At 40.8% G+C, this 21,296-nt stretch overlaps 1 protein-coding gene across 1 annotated transcript in view; it reads left to right on the plus strand.

The window, feature by feature from the left end:
* The first annotated feature begins 3,290 nt into the window (after positions 1-3,290).
* The window catches only part of dnah1 (dynein, axonemal, heavy chain 1), a 36,875-nt gene continuing 18,869 nt past the window's right edge, over positions 3,291-21,296 (plus strand). The window contains exons 1-44 of the mRNA XM_066670989.1: positions 3,291-3,337; positions 4,360-4,548; positions 5,091-5,163; positions 5,299-5,473; positions 5,730-5,925; positions 6,118-6,250; positions 6,384-6,542; positions 6,710-6,956; positions 7,175-7,332; positions 7,529-7,740; positions 8,411-8,709; positions 8,975-9,125; positions 9,304-9,497; positions 9,923-10,148; positions 10,313-10,432; positions 10,606-10,688; positions 10,985-11,126; positions 11,442-11,597; positions 11,731-11,929; positions 12,173-12,426; positions 12,581-12,793; positions 12,971-13,135; positions 13,313-13,434; positions 13,782-13,887; positions 14,000-14,179; positions 14,314-14,454; positions 14,845-15,008; positions 15,170-15,283; positions 15,432-15,620; positions 15,884-15,989; positions 16,080-16,193; positions 16,907-17,056; positions 17,222-17,308; positions 17,502-17,688; positions 17,804-17,895; positions 18,156-18,310; positions 18,434-18,611; positions 18,728-18,922; positions 19,095-19,214; positions 19,327-19,485; positions 20,017-20,121; positions 20,330-20,470; positions 20,594-20,754; positions 21,046-21,203. Of these exons, the coding sequence (XP_066527086.1) occupies positions 4,366-4,548; positions 5,091-5,163; positions 5,299-5,473; positions 5,730-5,925; positions 6,118-6,250; positions 6,384-6,542; positions 6,710-6,956; positions 7,175-7,332; positions 7,529-7,740; positions 8,411-8,709; positions 8,975-9,125; positions 9,304-9,497; positions 9,923-10,148; positions 10,313-10,432; positions 10,606-10,688; positions 10,985-11,126; positions 11,442-11,597; positions 11,731-11,929; positions 12,173-12,426; positions 12,581-12,793; positions 12,971-13,135; positions 13,313-13,434; positions 13,782-13,887; positions 14,000-14,179; positions 14,314-14,454; positions 14,845-15,008; positions 15,170-15,283; positions 15,432-15,620; positions 15,884-15,989; positions 16,080-16,193; positions 16,907-17,056; positions 17,222-17,308; positions 17,502-17,688; positions 17,804-17,895; positions 18,156-18,310; positions 18,434-18,611; positions 18,728-18,922; positions 19,095-19,214; positions 19,327-19,485; positions 20,017-20,121; positions 20,330-20,470; positions 20,594-20,754; positions 21,046-21,203 (6,862 nt within the window). The 5' untranslated portion in view covers positions 3,291-3,337; positions 4,360-4,365. The remainder of the gene's footprint in view (positions 3,338-4,359; positions 4,549-5,090; positions 5,164-5,298; positions 5,474-5,729; positions 5,926-6,117; positions 6,251-6,383; positions 6,543-6,709; positions 6,957-7,174; positions 7,333-7,528; positions 7,741-8,410; positions 8,710-8,974; positions 9,126-9,303; positions 9,498-9,922; positions 10,149-10,312; positions 10,433-10,605; positions 10,689-10,984; positions 11,127-11,441; positions 11,598-11,730; positions 11,930-12,172; positions 12,427-12,580; positions 12,794-12,970; positions 13,136-13,312; positions 13,435-13,781; positions 13,888-13,999; positions 14,180-14,313; positions 14,455-14,844; positions 15,009-15,169; positions 15,284-15,431; positions 15,621-15,883; positions 15,990-16,079; positions 16,194-16,906; positions 17,057-17,221; positions 17,309-17,501; positions 17,689-17,803; positions 17,896-18,155; positions 18,311-18,433; positions 18,612-18,727; positions 18,923-19,094; positions 19,215-19,326; positions 19,486-20,016; positions 20,122-20,329; positions 20,471-20,593; positions 20,755-21,045; positions 21,204-21,296) is intronic.

Consider the following 21,296-nt stretch of genomic DNA (forward strand, 5'->3'; position numbering starts at 1 on the left):
ATGAAGAACAGGAGTGAGTTAGCAGTAGAGTTTTGAACACACTGAAGGGAGTGTACGGTCTTAAAAAGAAGGCCAATGAAGAGAGAATTACAGTAGTCTAAATGGAAGGAGATGAATTCATGGACCAGAGTTTCAGCAGCCTTAACAGAGAGAGAGGAAGAAGGCAAGCAATATTACATAGATGGAAAAAGGATGTTTTGGCTGTAATTTTCTCTTGAACTGAAGTGAAGTCACTCACTTGTTTCATCTGATCAACTTTTCCACATCTCTGTAGATCAGTGCCTAGTGGTTTTCACCACTGAGTTCTCAGATATTTCTAAGGGGTTTGTACAGTAAACCTCAGCTGTAACTTCCCTTTCTGGTTAATGTGGAATAGATGGGTGCTGACACATTCTGATCACATACTGCACTGCTGTTCTCGTTTACCCAAAGAACAGTTGCTCAACATCTCGCCCTAATGCTCAGGCATCACAGTAACTGAATGTGTGCTTTGACCACAGTTTCTGATCTCATTCCCATAGATCTAAAAGCAGATGCCACTTTAGTCACTGTTGCTATTGAAACACTTGCCAATGGAGCAGCCTTTGTGACTACAGCTGCTCATTTGTGTTTCAAAGCCTCAACATGTTGTAAAACTTGATTTGCTTGATTTTATTAGAAACAACTGCTTTGCTTGTGGATTCACCACCTCTTTATCTATCTATGGAACGTCTATGGATAAATAAGTGTCATTGACTTAAATGGGATCCAGGTGAAAGTTATCTATAATATCTCTGTGAAATCCATGAACTAGCAATTTATTAACTGACTATTGAGGTTAATAGAGATAATATTAGAACACAGGTTTAGCATAGCAATGAAAATAGACACATTTGCCCTAACTTTATTTCTATGGTACTGAGTCACGTGACATCCTTATAGTGTTTAGCTGTTTATCATTAACCGTCAGATATTGGTGACCCATGCAAGCTCCTTTAAGCCACGCACACATCCTTTAACAGCACCCTACTGCCATTATTCCTTCTGGGTAGATTTACAGAGCTGTATGTAAGGCACTCAAAGGCTGATAGATGAGAGGGTTTACCAGCTTCATATTGTTCCAGGCTTCTATTTTCACAGTTACCTCTGATCCCCCCGCTCCTAAAATGCTAGGCCACATCTGGGCTTCATGAGGGCCTAAAGTTAGAAGCACATGCTGTTCTCATTACCATAAAATAGGAGCCACACTCAAAGAGGCGTGACCCCACAACCGCCACAATTCTCTGTAAAAATGAAGAAAGAGGGGTGAAGGATTCTGGAAGAATAGGCTTTCATATGAATAAAAGGATGGAGAGATGGGAACTATGTGTTTGTTCATTTCTTTGGGATCTATAAAGACCTGGCTGTTGCAAGTGAATTGACAATTTCTTCTGACAGACAGAATGGGTCAAGAGGTTAACATAGAGAAACAGGAGGCTCCTCTAAGACATTAATGCTGGTTCTAAGAAGCCCACCCTCACGCAGAATTGCTAAAATCTTGTTTAGCTTCTGTCTATCACAATATAATAGAAAAAACAAAGGCATTAGGGAGGAGCTAGATATCAGGGATTTTTCCTGTTGTACAGATATCCTGCCTGCATGAAATAGCACAACTATAGCTTAACACGCTTGGAGGGGAGCGCTGAGCAGCAACTTCTATTTTGCCAGTGTTGGGGTGCAATGTGCTAAGTATTGTTGGAAGAAAAATGGCCATGGCCCACAAGTCACATCTACACACATCTTATCGTGAAAAGGACAAACACCTGTCAGTAATTAATGACTAATAGCCTTGGCCTGAAGCCCTGTTTGAAGTCTACAGATTTAGATAATACCATCATAATTGACTTGCTCTGTTTTTCTCTACAGATCAGCACAGATCTGCCCCAAAGTCTAATTGAAGTCAACATTAGGCTTTAGAGAAATGTCAGTGATGTAGTACAACTCTTCAAAATCTCTCAGCACTGTGTATCAGAAACAGGAAAAGAATAAGTCATGTTTAAAATTACTGATCATTTTTGCATATGTTTTTTCTGCAAGTGGAACTTGTGTCTGTTTTTCAGCAGGGCAACATGACTCAAAGTAGTAACAAGGACATAAGTCACAGATTGTTACTTTATGTATAGGTGAATTGAGATAAAAATCATGCAGGTTTTGAGTCTATGGCCTGTCAGCTCAACCTTCATGTCTAACTTCTCTAGAGTCCTATGAAAAGGTCCCTTTCCATTTCTTTAAAGTGATTAAATTAAAAATAGCATATTAGGTGCTCCATTTTGAGTTTCACACAAATACTTGACCTTTGACCTTGACTGAGTCTGACCTTAATGCACTTGGCTGTGAGTGACATGTGAGCTCAGACACACGACTGAGTTCACGAGCTTCACTGAGCTTCACTGAGCACGCTCAGCACGATGTGCAGGAGTCCAGTGATGAGAGAGATAATGGGTTATTAGGTGTGTGAAGCCTGTGATCTCCCACAGGAACTAGGCCTGGATCCTGTGACCTCTGGGCCTCAGAGTGTGGGGATCGACTTTTAGTACCACCGGGGGTTGGCGAAGATCAGACTCCTCAACACATTCACGTGAGGAAGATGGGAGGAAATCACTTAGTAATGTACATTAACCATCATTACTGCCTTGAAAGTTACATGCATTCACCCTGATGACAAGCCAGCCGAAACTACACTAGCTTAACACAAGAAAAAAAATATAAACAAACAAAATAAAAAAGTGGATCAGACACAGCAGTGCAGCTGGAGTTACTTAACACTGTGCCCACACACTAACAACTCAGTTAGACATTTTTTATAAGACCTTACAGATATAGTTTTGTTTTAGTCATTCATCAGTGGTCACCGGAAATTGACCGGATGTTTTTGGTTGGTGGGTTTAAAATTCCAGCACAACTGATTGCAGAATCCACTTGTATTAACTCAACACACAGTAACATGACGACAATTGCACTGCTATGGATGTGTCCTGTCCTGTGAAGAACAGGGAGAAAGGGGGTTATCAATGTATGCAGAGCAACAGATACAATACCATCTGAAACCTTAGGAGTCTGAAGTACACCTGGAGCTGACAGAATGGACAAAATGTAAATGTATAAACAAAGAAGGTATTAATATGTTTTGGCCGATAGGGGTATAAACTTCGTTCAATTGAAAATGGAGTTGTCCTGAAGCCACCCCCATTTTTCGGTTAAAATGGTTTTTCCCTGGTGACAGTTGCTGCGTCCCGTAGTTACCGCTTTGACGCAGAGATTGGAAAAAGAAAGAAGTTTATAACACACTCAGAGCTCCTTTATTCGCTCCTGGATAAAGGTATGCTTTAACTGTTAATGGAGAAGAACAATGTGTGTCTGACTAATACTCTTTTAATGAACCAGGACAGTTAATTTAGAGTGTCCACATTTAATTTTATTTTGAGTGTGTCTGCTGTCTGTATCGCAGAGAAAACGTATTAACCGAGTAAGAGCCTGTCTGAATTAAATGTGCTTTAGGTTAATTGACTAAATGGGTTATTACTTCATATGAAGCTGTTTAGTTAAAAAAAATAACGACGTCTGCACTCCAACAGTGCTGTGACACTGGCATTGTGTGTTAGTGTGTGTTACTGGTATGAGTGGATCAGACACAGCAGCACTGCTGGAGCTTTTAAACCCCTAAATTGTAACTTCTAGACTGTGAATAGTCCACCATGTCAGTGTCACTGTAGTAGTTTTACGGTGGTGCAGCATGTAGTATCGCAGTCACACAGCTCCAGGGTCCTGGAGGTTGAGGGTTCGATTCCCGCTCCGGGTGACTGTCTGTGAGGAGTTGGTGTGTTCTCCCTGTGTCTGCGTGGGTTTCCTCCGGGTGTTTCGGTTTCCTCCCACAGTCCAAAAAAAAACAAAAAACACACACATTAGTAGGTGGATTGGCGACTCAAAAAGTGTGTGTGTGTGTGTGTGTGTTGCCCTGTGAAGGACTGGTGCCCCCTCCAGGGTGTATTCCTGCCTTGCGCCCAATGATTCCAGGTAGACTCTGGACCCACCGCGACCCTGAATTGGATAAGCGCTTACAGATAATGAATGAATGGTACATAGTACAATTTTAATATTTATTACACCAAGTCTAACTTTTGAAGCAGTTATGCTTTTGACCCTTGATGGGAGGGGTCAAACAGGTATGAAAGTATGCAGAGAAACAGGTGGAATACAGTCTGCAGTTGTAGAACTAAAGAGGACTTCTATATGGTTAGTTGAGATGATAAAAAGGACAATGAGTGTAGCTACAAGGATGGTGTTCCTGATGCAGTGATTGTTCATTGTGTATTTATATCTGTTAATATATTTAAAACACAGGAGAAAATGGAACCAGGAAAAAAGCTCCAAAACTATGTATTCCTGCCACACCCACCCAGTAATCTCAAATCTGGAAAACCTAGACCATCCTCGAGAAACAGACTCCCCCCAGTGAGAAAATATCCCGCTATAGAGCAGAAGGGCTTCTATTCAGAGCTCATCAACCCAGCAGCCAAACCATACATACAGGTATAAATCTGAACCATTTCTGCATATCATCTGTTTTCTATAAATCACTCATACACACGAAATAAAAATCACACTCATTTTCATAAACATCTGAGTAATTGAAGGGGCAAGATGTTAATGCATTTTTAAAGTGTCATTTATTATGAAATGCTTTGTTCTAGAAAAATGATAGATTCAGGATTGTTTACTGCAGTGGTGATAGTAACCATATAGAGTTTAATGAATATACTCAAAAGTTACTAAACAAAATGGTTGCCTGAATTACACTGTATTGATATCAAATCTATTTTTGAGAAGAGGTTTTGACCTTAAAAATGCTTTAAATCAGTTCATATTAGAGAGGTCCCAGCCATTATTATGTACAAGAAGACATGTGCAGGATCGCTGTTGATTGTGGGAATGCCATTATTTGCCATTGGCATTAGTTGTGTGGTAGACACGGTGATCTCTAGTTCCTATCATCATCACCACTGTAGAGAAATCTGATTTCGCTGGTTTTGACTAAACATTCTTACATTTTACATTTTTTGCACTTCTTGTAGTCTTATACACAGGGACCTAAGACTGAGCAGAGTTTGCTGTGCCAAGCTGGATATGATTCAAACATACCTAAAGGTAAAACGATTCAGCCATTTAGTCCTTTATTCTGTACACACTGATGATACAGGGGCCATCGAGGTAAAATGTAACCATTTTCACATATCAGGATAATAATTTCAGACATTTTTTTTTCTATTATTTTAACTCCAGTGAGCACGTTCCAGACTCCTGCTGATCTGTTCAGTATTGTAGAGAGGGACAGGCATGGACCAAGCACTCAGATCATGCAGCAGTCTGATTTCTCCCCAGAAGGATACATGGCTAAAGTACAGCTGCCCTACAGCTGCTCCCCTGGCCTGAGACCCCGCAAGATTGAGATTGAGAGGTGAACATCAGGAACAGAGACAGGGTCTTTACTTTATGAGTAAAGCCAATCACTGACCCACACCTCATGATTTCTTAAGATATCTGTTATTTCAATTTTTCAGATGTTTTGGCTAGGACTTTATAGGAAAATATCAACAAACATTTTGGTCACATATTTTGCAATATGTAAAACTAGCTCGGTTTAATTTATATGAAAATGTATGCATTTGTCTGTGAATTAATTCTAATTCTAAATCTGCCTTATTGAAATATAGGCTACGACGGGAGTATCTGAAGTTAGATATCACACAGCTCCTGGCTAAGCTTGGTATAGAGTCCAACCAGTTGATGCCAAGGAAGCTGAGTATTGAAGCTCCCACAGAAGAGTCCTGTCCAGGTGCCTCAAAAGGCCCCTGTCCACCTACGGCAAAGAAACCCTGCCCACCAGTGTCTAACTACCTTCCTCTTGAGGTGAGTTCTAACACTGTTGCTACAGTAGGCTACTTGTCACCTGAGGAGATTTTCACACTGCCAATACCAGTGAACCTCTAGTGAACAGTAGGCTGTGTGTGATAACATACTTTAATGCTGTCAACCAATCCCTTTTAATCATTTATTCAAAAAATGAAACCTGTATTTTTAATTATATATACATATATACAGATTTTTGATGATGAGGAGTTTGACTGCCGGACACCGGAAGACTGGCTCACTCTGGGTAATCAACCAGACTCAAGTGACCACAAACCTGTTCCTGCTAAGGCTCTGCTGCCTACCAGTGACACAGTCCTAACTGGTATGAAACCTCCAAATTGAAATTGAACCTGTATATTTTGCCTAGAAGTAGGATTCTATTTCTATAATATCACACAAGATAACTCAAAGTACTGTGCTTCAGATTCTCTTCCTCTATAATATTTATTATACAGAAGGTAGGAATTTAACTCCAGAGTATTCGTGGCAGTCTGTTGGGGTCCTGGATTATTGTCCTGAGAAAAAAATGTACCTTGTGCAAAAGGCAGATTCGAACGGCCGGCTCAGAAACAGCAGTGGTAGACTTGCTATGACTGGAGTGCTGAGAAACAAAGGCAAGTGCCAAAGCTCCAAAGAATGTTTTTGCATACAATGTACATGCAAATAGTTGGACACTCAAACTCAAGTAATGTTTTGTTGATTTTCTAAGAAAAAATGAGATCTTTTACAGGGAACATTAATATTCAATTTTTCTGCAAATCCTGCTCCCTGTACCCCTCATGTCCACTCTTAGATGGTCAGCTTTGGGTTCCACGAATCCGGCTAATGTTTTTGGCAGAGGACCCACGCATCTTTGCTAAGAGGGTCCAGTTTGCACACAACTCCAGACAGACCACAGAGGCCCTTCTACTTTACCATCTCTCTGTGGACTGCATGCCCACTTGGAGTGGGACACCCACCCTGCCTTCCACCAGCCTCCAGCACATCAAAACCTTCGCACTTACAACACCGGGCCTCAGGCTACCAAAGTAAGAAACACAAATACAGAAATATCTATTTACAACTATCTTTCAGAGGTCCCTCTGTCTTTGTAAGTGAATTAGAAGGGAAATATTTGGCTTGGTTTCACTCCATTTTACACCAAAAATTTTAAATGTACTTCTTAATAGCTTGCATCTATTCTGAGTGTTATAAAATATGCAGTTAACATAAGGTGTGCTCATCATTTGTGTTTAAAAAAATGCAGACTGCAAAAGTGTATGAAGCATCTGGAAGAGGAGGTTAATCTGGAGTATATTCGCACCATGAACCAAATCAGCTTTGACCGACTTGTCCTGGAGAACCCTGAGGAATTCTCCTACATTACACTGCCCCAAGAGGAACCAGAGAGAGTGCCCCACAAAGGTGTTTATGGGTTTGTTCTTGAGAGGGCAGTTACATTATTCTGAATAGACATAACTCTGTTGCACATGAGAAATGTATTGGACTAATTTTCCAAATTTATCTGCCAAATTTATTTCAAATTCCTGAAAATATTGAAACCAAGCTTTTAGATGGTCGTTATGAATATTTGAATTGGAAATGCACTCTCTTACCTCAGGCTCAGTGGATTTGCCGGACTACCAGTTTAAGAAGAATTGTGCTGCATTTGCCTTTAACTCCCTGGTGACCAAACCGGAAGTCATCTCTGCTCTGTCCAAAGTGAGAACAGAGTGCAACAGAGTGACAGCAATGAGCCTCTTCTACATCACTTTCACCAAGCCACTGCGGCTTGAGGAGTTTGAACTGGCACAGTCACAGACACACACACAGGTAAAGGCAACATACTTTTTCTGTAAAATTGGATAGTAGTGGACAGAAGGTAGGCTTCAGGATTGCACATTTTGAGCGGGATTTTTTATACAGTTTTCTCTCTATTTGTATTAATTGCTAATTTGACTCATTCCCAAGATCCCCAAGTTAAATGATGCCCCAAAGCTTACTAAGTTATTGTGATTCATTTTAACCTGTAGAATATTCATTCACTCATTCATTCATTATCTGTAACTGCTTAACCAATTCGGGGTCACGGTGGGTTCAGAGCCTACCTGGAATCATTGGGTGCAAGGCGGGAATACACCCTGGAGGGGGCGCCAGTCCTTCACAGGGCAACACAGACACACACACACACATTCACTCACACCTACAGACACTTTTGAGTCGCCAATCCACCTGCAACGTGTGTTTTTGGACTGTGGGAGGAAACCGGAGCACCCAGAGGAAACCCACGCGGACACGGGGAGAACACACCAACTCCTCACAGACAGTCACCCGGAGTGGGAATCGAACCCACAACCTCCAGGCCCCTGGAGCTGTGTGACTGCGACACTACCTGCTGCGCCACCTTGCCGCCCCGTGTAGAATATTGACATCCCTAAATATACCTTCATATGATACATATAGTGTTTTTTTGCACAACCCTTTTCTCCCTGTTCCTTCTCAGGTGCAGCTATTTCTGAAGGACTCATGGGTGACCGCTCTTTGTAACGGGGTCCGCTTCAGCCTGCGGGACGTGGTGTCTGGCTGGTTTAGCCTGAATGAATCTTGCTGGGAGGTTTACTGCATGTCTAAAATGTGCAACCTGATGACATCAGTGCGCTACAGCCTGCAGGACTCTCTGCGTTTCTTGGTGCAGGATTCACTGGCCAGTGTGTCTCAGCTGTTTTTGGACGCCTGCCACAATGTGTTGGACTGTCCCTCTGACCTCACATGGGGCTGTGACCTAATCTACAGTCCCTACAAGTATGTCTGAACCTAGATAAGAGCAGCAGAGTGCTTCTACTGCCCAGCAGACATTATTGAAATAGGGTCTGCTGGTCTAGAATTGACTAAACAAATCTTTTGTTTGTGGTTTATGAATGGATGAAAATATGTGGCCATTGAAAGCAAAGCATTCATAAAAAGTGTCATGTTTTTATAAAGTATTGAACAGGAATATATAGAATGCAGGAGTATTTGAAAGTAACAGTGTTTTTGTTTGTGAGTTTATGTGATGGTTGTTTTACAGACCAAAGAAGAACCCACTTTTCCTGGTGGATCTTGTGCTGGATCAGACTGGAGTTCATTACAGCACACCGCTGGAAAACTTTGAGACATCCATCGCTAACCTACTGGACAAAGGGATCCTGTCCACTCATAATATCCCTCAGCTGGACAAGGTTTATTTGATATCGCTGTCACATCCAATGATTCAGTATAGTACAATGGTTCAGTCCATGGTCTTTACGCACATTTCTATCACCTCCCCACTTCCCTCTCTTTCTCTCTCCCTCTCTCTCTCTCTCTCTCTCTCTCTCTCTCTCTCTCTCTCTCTCTCTCTTTCACTTTCTGTCATAGTATGTGATGAAGAATTTATTCATCAGTGGAGTTCCTCTGTTGGAGTCAGTGTGTCTGTTTGAGCCGGCAGTGAAAGAGCTGAGAGACAGATTGAGATTTGCAATGAGGCAGGCTGCTATTCCTCTCAGAGCATATGCCCAAGGATATGAGTGTCATCTGGAGCTGCACAACACCGACATCAACACCTTCCTAAAGTATATCTCCCTCAGTATCACTCTCAACCCTTTAAACATGAGAAACTGAAACAGGGCAAGCAGAACAAAGTTTTAGATATGAACACAATTACATTGTATTTAGATTGTATTTACCTTGTTCTTGTTTTGTTATTCATTTGCTATATAGAGTATACCGTGTTATAACATGTTATACCCATGCTGAATGGATTCCTGTTGTTTCCATATCTAGAATTATCAAAAAAGCACAAGGCAGGAAATCTCTTAAACCTTGAAACAGGAGAATCTGATTCTAGATACCTATACTGAAATGTAATGATGGTATAGAAGCAAATGGTGGAATATGCCTTCGTTAACAGCTCTCATATTTGTATTAGTACTATCCACATTTTTCATTTTTCCTTTGTTTCTTTTCAGAATTTTTGTGTGTTTTTGTGGTTTTCAAGGAATCACAGTGATGAGAACACCACTCCTGCGGAGGTGAAACGAGAGGTGATGAATCACCTGAAAGAGAAGGAGCATTTGGACCAATCTCTTCCCTCCTCCATTATCATTGGGCCCTTTATGGTTGGTGTGGAGACTGTGAAACAGAATCTGTCGAAGAAACGCCGTGCTCTGGCCAATGCAGTGATGGATCGTCTCGCTATGAAACTCCGCAAACAAGCTGAAGATGTATGTCACAAATAGAGATCACTAGTGTTTTCACAGTTTAACTTTTAGATGTCAGTCTTTTTTGATAACACTGATACTTCTGATGCCACTGATGATTAATGCAAGTATTAATTAATTACAGATTTAAATCTGTGGGTCTGAATATAGACTCTTCTATGTTTCAGGCATGTGAGGCATGCAAAGCTATCAGCAGGAAGTTGTATGAGAAACCTAACAGCATTGAAGAACTTTCAGAGCAGAGGGAGTGGATGAAACAGATCCCAGATCAGTTGAAAGCTCATGAAGTAAAAGACCTCCCCACACACTTCCATGAACAGAAATGTGGTCCCTTATTGCTCCCAAAGTGTTTTCTAAGATACTCCTTACTCCTTCTGTTTTATACATTCGACTTTTAATAGATTAATATCTTTAATATTTTTCTCTCTCTGTGTTTCTCACTACTGAATTGTCGGAACAGGAGATCTTGTCCAAAGCCATGACAGACTATGACCTTATTGACGAGTTTTTCTACAACCTCTCCAATGAGGATTTTACTGCAAAGTAAGCTCATTATTTTTCAGTTGTCATACTGCTAATTAACAGCAATAGTTAAAAATAATGTATATATTTTACATTTTATTTAGATTGTATTTACCTTGTTCTTGTTTTGTTATTCATTTGCTATATAGACTATAACATGTTATAACACGTTATACTCATGCTGCAAGGAGTCCTGTTGTTGCCACATTTAGAATTATCAAAAAAGCACAAGGCAGGAAATCCCTTAAACCTTGAAACAGGAGAATCTGATTCCAGATACCTATACTGAAATGTAATGATGTTCGTGTTGTGTGGAGGTGGACGGCAATGGCTTGGCCCCATAAGATCCTCACTCAGATGGAAAATATTCAAATCCAGCAAGAGGAGGATGAGAAACGTTTCCACAAGATCCAGCTGGTTGACCAGAGCAACTTCCAGGAGCGTCTGGATTCTCTACAGGTCAGAAACTCTCTCACATCACCTGTGGTTACCTACAAGCGTTTGGGACATTGTGTGATCTCATTTAATACCTGAATGTGTTATAAATAATGGTAGGGGTAAATGATTATTATTTAAATAATCATAAGGTAAATAAATCATAAGATCTGCAATTTAATAGGTTTAATTAACCTAGTAACACCCTGAATTGGATAAGTGGCTACAGACAATGAATGAATGAATGAATAACCTAGTAACGGAATTTGTTAGCTGTCTGTGTATGAGTTAACAGCGCCTACAAAATGGCAGCTTCTGTGTGTTTTCTGTGTGTTTCAGATGGTGATTGCGGGCTTTGCTGCTTACACGGATTTTAATCGAGCCCATGAGGTGGCGAATGAAGTCCGACGTGTAGGAAAGCAGCTGAAGGAGTCTCAGGCCATGGCTCAAGTTTATAATAACCGAGAGCGGCTCTTTGGAATCCCTGTCACCAATGTACGCATCCTAACCTTAACACACACATCTGCCTCTTAACAACCCAAACAAATCCACTCGGTGAACTACAAATTGTATTGTAGAGGACTAGAAATTTTTGCTAATTCTACTATGTCTTATTATTTTGGTCCAGTACGAGCGGCTGCAGAAGCTGAGCAGAGACTTCCAGCCATTCCGGGACCTGTGGGCAACCACCTCTGATTGGTTACGATGGCATGAGAGCTGGCTGAATGACCCACTGTCCACTATCGACCAGGAACAGCTGGAACGCAATGTTAACGATGCCTTTAAAACCATGCACAAGTGTGTCAAACTCTTTAAAGACGTACCAGGTAAGTAAAACCAAAGATATGTAAGAACACACTTCTGCAATATTTAAGGAAAGAAACTATTATATAATTGTGGAATCTATATACATTGATTTTGTAATTATTGATTATATTTAGTTTATTTTCAACATGTGAAACTCATATAAATAAAACACAAATAAATTAAATATGTGAAAAAAATGCAATAAATTTGCAGAAAGTTTTGTTACCTGTACAGAAAGCTCTCCTTCTTTCTCCTTCATCCAGGCTGCCAGGATGTGGCCTCCTACATCCGTGGTGCAATTGAGGATTTCCGTCCATACATTCCTCTAATCCAGGGTCTGCGAAACCCAGGCATGCGCAGCCGTCACTGGACACTTCTGTCAGAGCGTATCCACATGACTGTGCAGCCCAAAGCAAACCTGACTTTCTCCCGCTGCTTGGAGCTCGGACTGCAGCAGCACGTGGATGAGATCGCCCAAGTTGCTGAGGTGGCCGGAAAAGAGTATGCCATCGAACAGGTGCGAAAAATCTCTGGGGATCTTTGTAGGATTTCAGTGTTGATTAGTTTTTGTAGAATCTGTGCAGTACAGGTTTGTGTTGGCAGTCAAAAAAAAAAAAACAGCAAAAACGTCACAGCATCTGTGTATGTGTCGTCTTTGTGTGTGCGCTTAGGCTCTGGATAAGATGCAACATGAGTGGTCTTCGGTGGTGTTTGAGGTTTTGCCATATAAGGAGACAGGCACCTACATCCTGAAGAGTCCTGATGAGGCATCCCAGCTACTGGATGACCACATTGTGATGACCCAGAGCATGTCCTTTTCTCCGTACAAGAAGCCATTTGAGGAAAGGATTAGTACTTGGGAGAGCACACTGAGGATGACTCAGGTATCCGTGTCTGGCATTTGTTAGAAGTTGAATAATACACACCTATGAATAAAACAAAACAGACACAGCCTGTTATAGCCTACTGTTTTTTAGGGATAGTTTTCTAATTTCTCATTTCTAAAGTTCTGCTATATTGAGTAATTATGAATAAAATGTTAATGTGCTTCCTGCTCACAGGATGTTCTGGAAGAGTGGCTGACCTGCCAGCGCTCCTGGCTCTACCTGGAGCCTATTTTCAGCTCTGACGACATCAACAGGCAGCTGCCCCTTGAGGGGAAGAGGTATCAGACCATGGAGCGCACCTGGAGGAAGGTGATGAAGGCTGCCAACGACAACAGAAAGGTGAGCTAGTACTGTGGATTTGGCACTGTTCAATAAAACAATACTTTAACTTGTCTCTAATGTAGACTTTTGTTACTCGCATTATTTTAAGTACACCTATTACAAGAATTATTTATTATAAAATGTGCTGCTATGCCAAATGCAATACATGTAAAAGTTGATGTGTCTCATCTACAGGTGATTGATCTATGTCCAGATGCGCGTCTACTGGACAATCTGAGAGATTGTAACAAGCTGCTGGAGCAGGTGCAGAAAGGGCTGAGTGAATATCTGGAGACCAAACGTGGAGCTTTTCCCAGGTAAATAAAACATAAATAACTTAAATATATCAAGTTACGATTACTTAATAATCTATTAGATTTTCAAATGAATCAAGTTTGAATCAAGATTTTCAAACTTTCAAATATAGATTTTATTTTAAGAGGCTCTTTGAAAAACATGTTGAAATGATTTGCTAATCATATAATCATACCATTACATGAGAAGAAATAACAAATATATTTATTTTATAATGCTGTTAATGTTCTTTAATTTAACAGTATTTTATAGAGTATTCTTGGCTTGTTTACATTTTTTTCCATATTACATTTATTATCAATGTCACAGTTAAGTCTCTAAAAGAAATCCTATGCTTTGTGCTTTTTAGGTTCTACTTTCTGTCCGATGATGAGCTTTTGGAGATATTATCTCAGACCAAAGACCCGACAGCAGTGCAGCCTCACCTGCGTAAATGTTTTGAGAATGTTGCTCGGGTCAGTCCACACACACAGCCTAGTAGTTCTGGCCTGAACTGTTCATACATAGTAATTCCACTGTGCTGTAGAACTGTGTGTTTATGTAAAGTTGTTGTTTCGTGTCCTACAGCTTCATTTCCAGCCGGACCTTCAGATCACTCATATGTACTCTGCGGAGGGAGAGGAGGTCCAGCTCTTCCTCCCTGTGTGTCCCTCTGGCAATGTGGAGAACTGGCTGCGTGATGTGGAGAAGTCCATGAAGCTCAGTCTGAGGGATTGCATTGACCGTTCTCTCAGGGTTTACACTGAGGTCAATCTTTAAATGCCAATAGAAGGCTGATGCTGCCTTTAATTTTATTTCCACCACTTTCTCTTCTCCAAAGTAGCTTAAAAACCATTGTGCATTCAGAGCCATATATGTATTAATTTATTGCTTTTGTGTAGGAACCTCGTACAAAGTGGGTGCTGTCATGGCCAGGGCAGGTGGTGATTGCAGGATGCCAAACTTTCTGGACAACAGAAGTTTCTGAAGCACTGGAGAGAGGAGACCTGGCCACAAGCCTTTACCCACAACTTCAAACACAGGTAAGACTTATTTTGCTTTAACTGCTTTTGAATGGGGTTAGTGCATAATATATCTAAGATCATATTTCATTTTCTAAATAAAGACCATATAGGACATTATTGGGCATTGAGACCATTTACAAGCAGCAGCCATGCAGCACTGACCAAACGAGCTAAAACAACTTTCCATTATCTTTACATAACAACAGTGTGACTACATAAGTTGGTCTGAATTAAAAAGATCTTGAACTAAACAGCAGAACTCCATGTGGTTCTCGGCAGAGAGTAAAATGATAAAAAAAATATGTATTGCAGATCAGATAGGTAATGTTTAATGAGGAAATTGATGGAGACACACTGTGTATATTTGACTTGTTTGAAGTTGATGTATGACGTATGGTGTGCGTGTAGCTGAGTGATCTGGTGCAGCTGGTCCGTGGTGGTCTGTCTAAGATGCAGCGCGCTGTTCTCTCTGCTCTCATCGTGATCGAGGTGCATGCTAAAGATGTTGCTGCCAAACTGGTGGAGGAAGGCGTGGCCAGTATTAATGACTTTGAGTGGATCAGTCAGCTCAGGTCAGGAGAGTGTAACACACACTTAACTACACAAACACAGGGGATTTCATTGAGAGCTAAAAGTGGATAAAAAGAAACTCATGTTCTCATGTTCCCTTGTTTATGTAGTATGGTAGTATGAAACTGAGCTTGTGCATATTTGGGTGTGCATATTTTGGTAGATATTACTGGGCAAGAGATGACCTGTACATCAGGGCAGTAAACGCAGAATTTCTCTACGGTTATGAGTATCTGGGAAACTCTGGGCGGCTTGTCATCACCCCACTGACAGATCGGTAAGACTACATTTCAGCAACATATTGTGGAAAGGGTATACACATATTAAAGTACACTGAAAGCCAGTGTGTTGAGTTTACATAACAGAAGCATTTAACTCTTCAGTCTTGTTCCTATCACCACCATTATTCTCCTGCTCTTGTTCAGGTGTTATCTGACCCTGACCGGTGCTTTGCACCTTAAGTTTGGAGGAGCCCCAGCAGGTCCGGCTGGAACAGGCAAGACTGAGACTACCAAAGACCTGGGCAAAGCACTGGCCGTCCAAACAGTGGTCTTCAACTGCTCTGACCAGCTTGACTTCCTTGCCATGGGCAAGTTCCTCAAGGGGTTAGCAAGGTATGACCCTCTCAAAAACAATAAGGGGCTGATTAACTCTATACTTGTATAATATTTACTTCATGTACTGTCTATATTCTCCACATGTGAAAGTAAAATTGTAGTGGGAGGAGTAGGTGGGGCTTTAAAACTTCCAAGGAGTATTTACAATTCAACATAAGTCATTTTTATGTTTAAAATAATAATTTCATGGGTACTTTAAGAGCAAGTGTCTGCTAACTATAAGACAGACTGTGTGTAGCTGTATGTATTGGTGTTTGTAGTTCCGGAGCATGGGCATGCTTTGATGAATTCAACCGCATTGATGTGGAGGTGCTGTCTGTGGTGGCTCAGCAGATTACAACTATTCAAAAAGCCCAGCAGCAGAGAGTGAGTGTTTACACAACCTTATATGCCCACAACTAAAAGCAAAAACATATGAATATGTTTTGGAGTGACATGATCATTGTGTGTACTCAGGTAGAGAGGTTTGTGTTTGAGGGAGCAGAGATTCCACTGGTTCCTTCTTGTGCTGTTTTCATCACAATGAACCCAGGCTATGCCGGAAGAACTGAACTGCCTGACAACTTAAAGGTGAACTTCCATCATCAGCCAAAACAACTCTAGCACATTATTTAATGTATTTTAATTGTAATTGTTTTTAGTCTTCCAATTATTACAGTTTTACTCAAATTAGTTTAGATCATTTTTATTCAGGGATGAATTTGTTGTAATTGCATTAGTAATGCAGATTGCAGTTTCTCTACTGACACATTCATTCATTCATTCATTCATTCATTATCTGTAACCTCTTATCTAGTTCAGGGTCGCGGTGGGTCCATAGCCTACCTGGAATCATTGGGCGAAAGGCAGAAATACACCCTGGAGGGGGCGCTAGTCCTTCACAGGGCAACACATGCACTCACTCACACACACACCTACGGACACTTTTGAGTCACCAATCCACCTACCAACGTGTGTTTTTGGACTGTGGGAGGAACCCGGAGCACCCGGAGGAAACCCACGCAGACACGGGGAGAACACACCAAACTCTTCACAGACAGTCACCCGGAGGAAACCCACGCAGACACAGGTAGAACACACCACACTCCTCACAGACAGTCACCCGGAGGAAACCCACGCAGACACAGAGAGAACACACCAAACTCCTCACAGACAGTCACCCGGAGCGGGAATCAAACCCACAACCTCCAGGTCCCTGGAGCTGTGTGACTACTCTAATGACACATGACACATTATATTTTTAATGAATGATTGATTATTTTGTTTGTATTATAATCTCTCAGGCTCTATTCCGTCCAGTTGCTATGATGGTCCCGGATTATGCCATGATTGCTGAGATCTCTCTGTACTCATTTGGCTTCAGTGATGCCAAAGTGCTCTCCAAGAAAATTACCAGCACCTTCAAGCTGTCCTCTGAGCAGCTCAGCTCCCAGGTTTGGTCCTCAATATTTACCCCATTTTACACTTCATTTACACTACATTTTACATAGTTCAAATCAGCACATAACATTTCAATCAGTTAAGAGTCAAAGACTAAATATCTTAGTGTATCTGTGATGATATGTTTGAAAGCATGTGTGTGTTTGTTGTTGTGGCAGGATCACTATGATTTTGGCATGAGAGCTGTGAAAACTGTTATCTCTGCAGCAGGAAACCTAAAGAGAGAAAATCCTGACATGAATGAGGTGACAGTGTTTGTGTCTTTGAGTGTTTTTGTTTATGTTTGTGTCTGTAACACACATTTGTGTCAATATTACTAGAACAAACTAGAACATTTTGAATATTTATTGGAAAATATACAATATGCTATAGTTTTGCACAGACCACAATTTTTTTCTAATTTATATATACATACTAGAAAATGTCTTCTTTCTGTAGGAGCTGATCTGTCTGCGAGCCATCAGAGATGTAAATGTGCCCAAGTTCCTTCAGGATGATCTCAAGCTGTTCAGTGGCATCGTGTCTGACCTCTTCCCCCAAATCCGTGAAGAGCCCATTGACTATGGCATGTTGGAGGAGTCAATACGCAAAGTCTGCAACAACAAATGCCTCAAAGACGTGGACGGTGAGATCATTCTGGTTTGGTTTTGCGTAAAGCTGCAAAAATAACAGCAGTGGTGTCTGTTAACATGTGCAGTATGTTGTCTGAAACTAAAATGACTATTTTTGCTTTTTTCTAGGATATATTACAAAGATAATTCAACTGTATGAGACCACAGTGGTGAGGCATGGCCTGATGCTGGTGGGACCATCTGGTTCGGGTAAAACTAAGGTGAGGACAAATACAACAAAACTAATCTATGTTTCATCTCATCTTCATTTATATATTTATTTAGTTTTTAATTTAAAAAATGCATATGCCTAATACTTACACCCTAATGGAAGAATGGTAGTGGTAACATCAAAGTATGCATCCTTTTATCTGTAAAAGGTTCTAAGGAATTATACAGGGAGCAGTGTACATTTTAGAAGAATTATTTTCTCTCTCTCTCTCTCTCTCTCTCTCTCTCTCTCTCTCTCTCTCTCTGTCAGTGTTATGAAGTGCTTGCAGCAGCCATGACGGTTCTGCAGGGTCAGCCCTCGGTCAGTGGCGGGGTTTATGAGGCTGTACAGACCTATGTTCTCAATCCCAAGTCCATCACTATGGGGCAGCTGTATGGAGAGTTTGACCTGCTGACCCATGAATGGTAAGTGACCACTGGATCTTTCATTTAGTTTTTCATTTTCACACTACAACTTGTTTAGAAAGGATACTGAAAATTCTAGTGCATTGCTGTGACATTTTCTTCTGTCTCTGTGTCCGTGGTCAGGACGGATGGTATTCTGTCCTCTCTGATCCGTGCTGGAGCTGCTGCAATGGACGAAGAGAAGAAGTGGTACATGTTTGATGGTCCAGTTGATGCTGTATGGATTGAGAACATGAACACAGTGTTGGATGACAATAAGAAGCTGTGTTTGAGTTCAGGAGAGATCATCAAACTTTCTGATGTGAGTTTACACTCACTGACCTTTTTTTTTTTTTTTGGTCTTTTGCCAGCAACTTACATGAAATAATGAATCAGACACTCTGTGAAGTTATCTCCAGGCTCTGTTTCTGTCTGCAGGCGATGACTCTAATGTTTGAGGTTCAGGACCTGGCTGTCGCATCTCCTGCTACAGTGTCCCGCTGTGGGATGGTGTATCTGGAGCCCAGTATTCTGGGGCTGTCCCCATTTACTGAGTGCTGGTTACGCACCATTCCCACACCACTACAGCCACACACTCAGCAGCTAAACTCACTCTTTACCCGATTCCTACAGGTCAGTATGTTTCACATACTAAGCATGGTTTCACATATACACATAACAGGTGTAAAAAGGATCCAGTATCCAAATTAACCAAATCATTATTACATTAGCCTTACAATAAATATGAAATCTGCATGAATTTGAGATCTCATGGCAGTATATGTCTGTTTATGTGTGTTCTTAGGATTCTATTACGTTTGTGAGAAAGTCTGTGACTGAAGTGATTAGCTCTATGGACAGTAACCTCACCTGCTCCCTTTTAAAACTGCTGGACTGCTTCTTCCAGCACTTTAACCCTCGAGAGGTGAGATACATTAGGAAATCCAAAAGGAAAAATCTTGGTATATTAGTGCTTGTATCTGTACCCATGAATAAGTGTCACTAATTCATTCATTTCTATATATGGGTGCGTATAGGGAGAGAGAATGGTTCCCCAGGAGAAGCTAGACCGTGTGTGTGAGCTGATAGAGCCATGGTTTATCTTCTCACTCGTGTGGAGTGTGGGGGCCACCGGAGACGCCGCCAGCCGCCTGCGCTTCAGCACCTGGCTCAGAGCCAAGATGACCCAGGAGAAGGTACTCAACCCAAAATATTATTACCATTATTTTAGTACATCAATACACAGAAATATCATCGCACATTCAAATCATCAACTAATTCATTGCAGAGCCACACATTAGTTTGAGGCTGGAGTGACTACATAAGTGTAACAGTGCCAAAGATTCGTATATTTTAATTTCTACTATTTTTTAATTTAAACATTTAAAAGTCCCTTAAATGTTTTTAAGGAACATTACACTTAGAAATACATATTCTGACATGGTTATTTAGGAAATCCAAAGTGAATTGTGCATGGCATCACTCAAAGAAGGCATTTGTTCCAACTAAAGAAATGTAATTTACTTCAGGTAGTTTTAGAAAGTGTTTAAAGGAATCCTAAGTAGAGACCACATATCACTGTACATTAAATTAGGCTGGATTTTTATTCATTAATTTACAAACTGATGGCAGCTGAAAGTATATCCATGATATTTCTATTATTGGCATCAATGCATTTATATTTAGTAGTTTAATATTTCTTTAAAAAACTGGTGTTTGTTGTGCAGATAGAGCTGTGTTTCCCGGAGGATGGGCTGGTGTACGACTATCAGCTGGATGATGCAGGCATCAGCATCCTGAGTGAGGATGAGGAGGATGCTAAAGCAAGAAAGGTGTGGATGGATTTTACATTGGTTTTGAGACTTTATCCAAGATGTCTGGGCATAGTGTGTGAGCAGATTGAGTTTTATTAGTTTGTTTGATGGCTTGTAAATGGTTTAAAGTTTTAAGGAGTTTTAACTTTAAAGTTTAAATCATTAGCAAAGTTGTTATTCTGTTAATTTGGAAAATATTTTATTGACATTTACTTTGTTTTCTAAGGTGCAATGGTTCAACTGGATGAAATCTGCTGCAGATGTAATCATCACCCCAGAAACCAACTATTCTGACATCATTGTGCCCACTGCTGACACAGTGCGCATGTCCTTCTTGATGGACATGCTTTTGTCCAATAAGAAGCCTGTATGTATAGTTTAATACTGATAATTTTCCTGATTATTCCCTAATAATAATTTTAAAAAATGGTTAAAAAAACTTGAATAGTGTGTGCGTGTGTGTGTGTGTGTGCGCGTGCGTGTGTTTCAGGTGCTGTGTGTGGGGCCGACAGGAACAGGGAAGACCCTCACATTGTCTGATAAACTGCTGAACAACATGTCAGCTGAATACATCACTCATTTCCTCATGTTCTCTGCTCGCACCTCTGCTAATCAGACACAGGACAATATCGATAGCAAACTGGACAAGAGGTAGGGCTTGCATCTTTATGATTTTGCCATATTTCCTGGCCATAGGCTGCTTCAAATATATTTTTGCATTTTAGCATTTTCTTTTAGGCTTCTCCATCTACCTTGACCTCTAAATAAATAAAGGACATTGCAGTGGTTTTTTTTTCAGTGTTATTTTAGTTTATCATTAGTTTAGAATGGTCTCTGCTGGAACAGTGCTATGTTGTACACTAAGTGAAAATTGTTTTCTAACTGGTTCCATTCATAAATCACATGGTCCCTAACTGTAACCACTGTTTTTGTGTATACCAGGCGAAAGGGTGTGTTTGGCCCTCCTTTGGGGAAGTACTTTATCTTCTTCATTGATGACCTGAATATGCCCATGTTGGAGACATATGGAGCCCAGCCGCCCATCGAGCTCCTCCGCCAGTGGATGGACCATGGAGGCTGGTATGACAGGAAGCAGATTGGTGAGTCGTATCTCTGGTTATTTTACTATAAAATCTTTTTTTCAAGGTGTTAGCTTGATATAGAGTGTCTTTCTGTTCCATTCTCACTGCTTG

Source organism: Hoplias malabaricus, chromosome 5, assembly GCF_029633855.1.
Source record: "Hoplias malabaricus isolate fHopMal1 chromosome 5, fHopMal1.hap1, whole genome shotgun sequence".
Classification (NCBI taxonomy): Eukaryota; Metazoa; Chordata; class Actinopteri; order Characiformes; family Erythrinidae; genus Hoplias; species Hoplias malabaricus.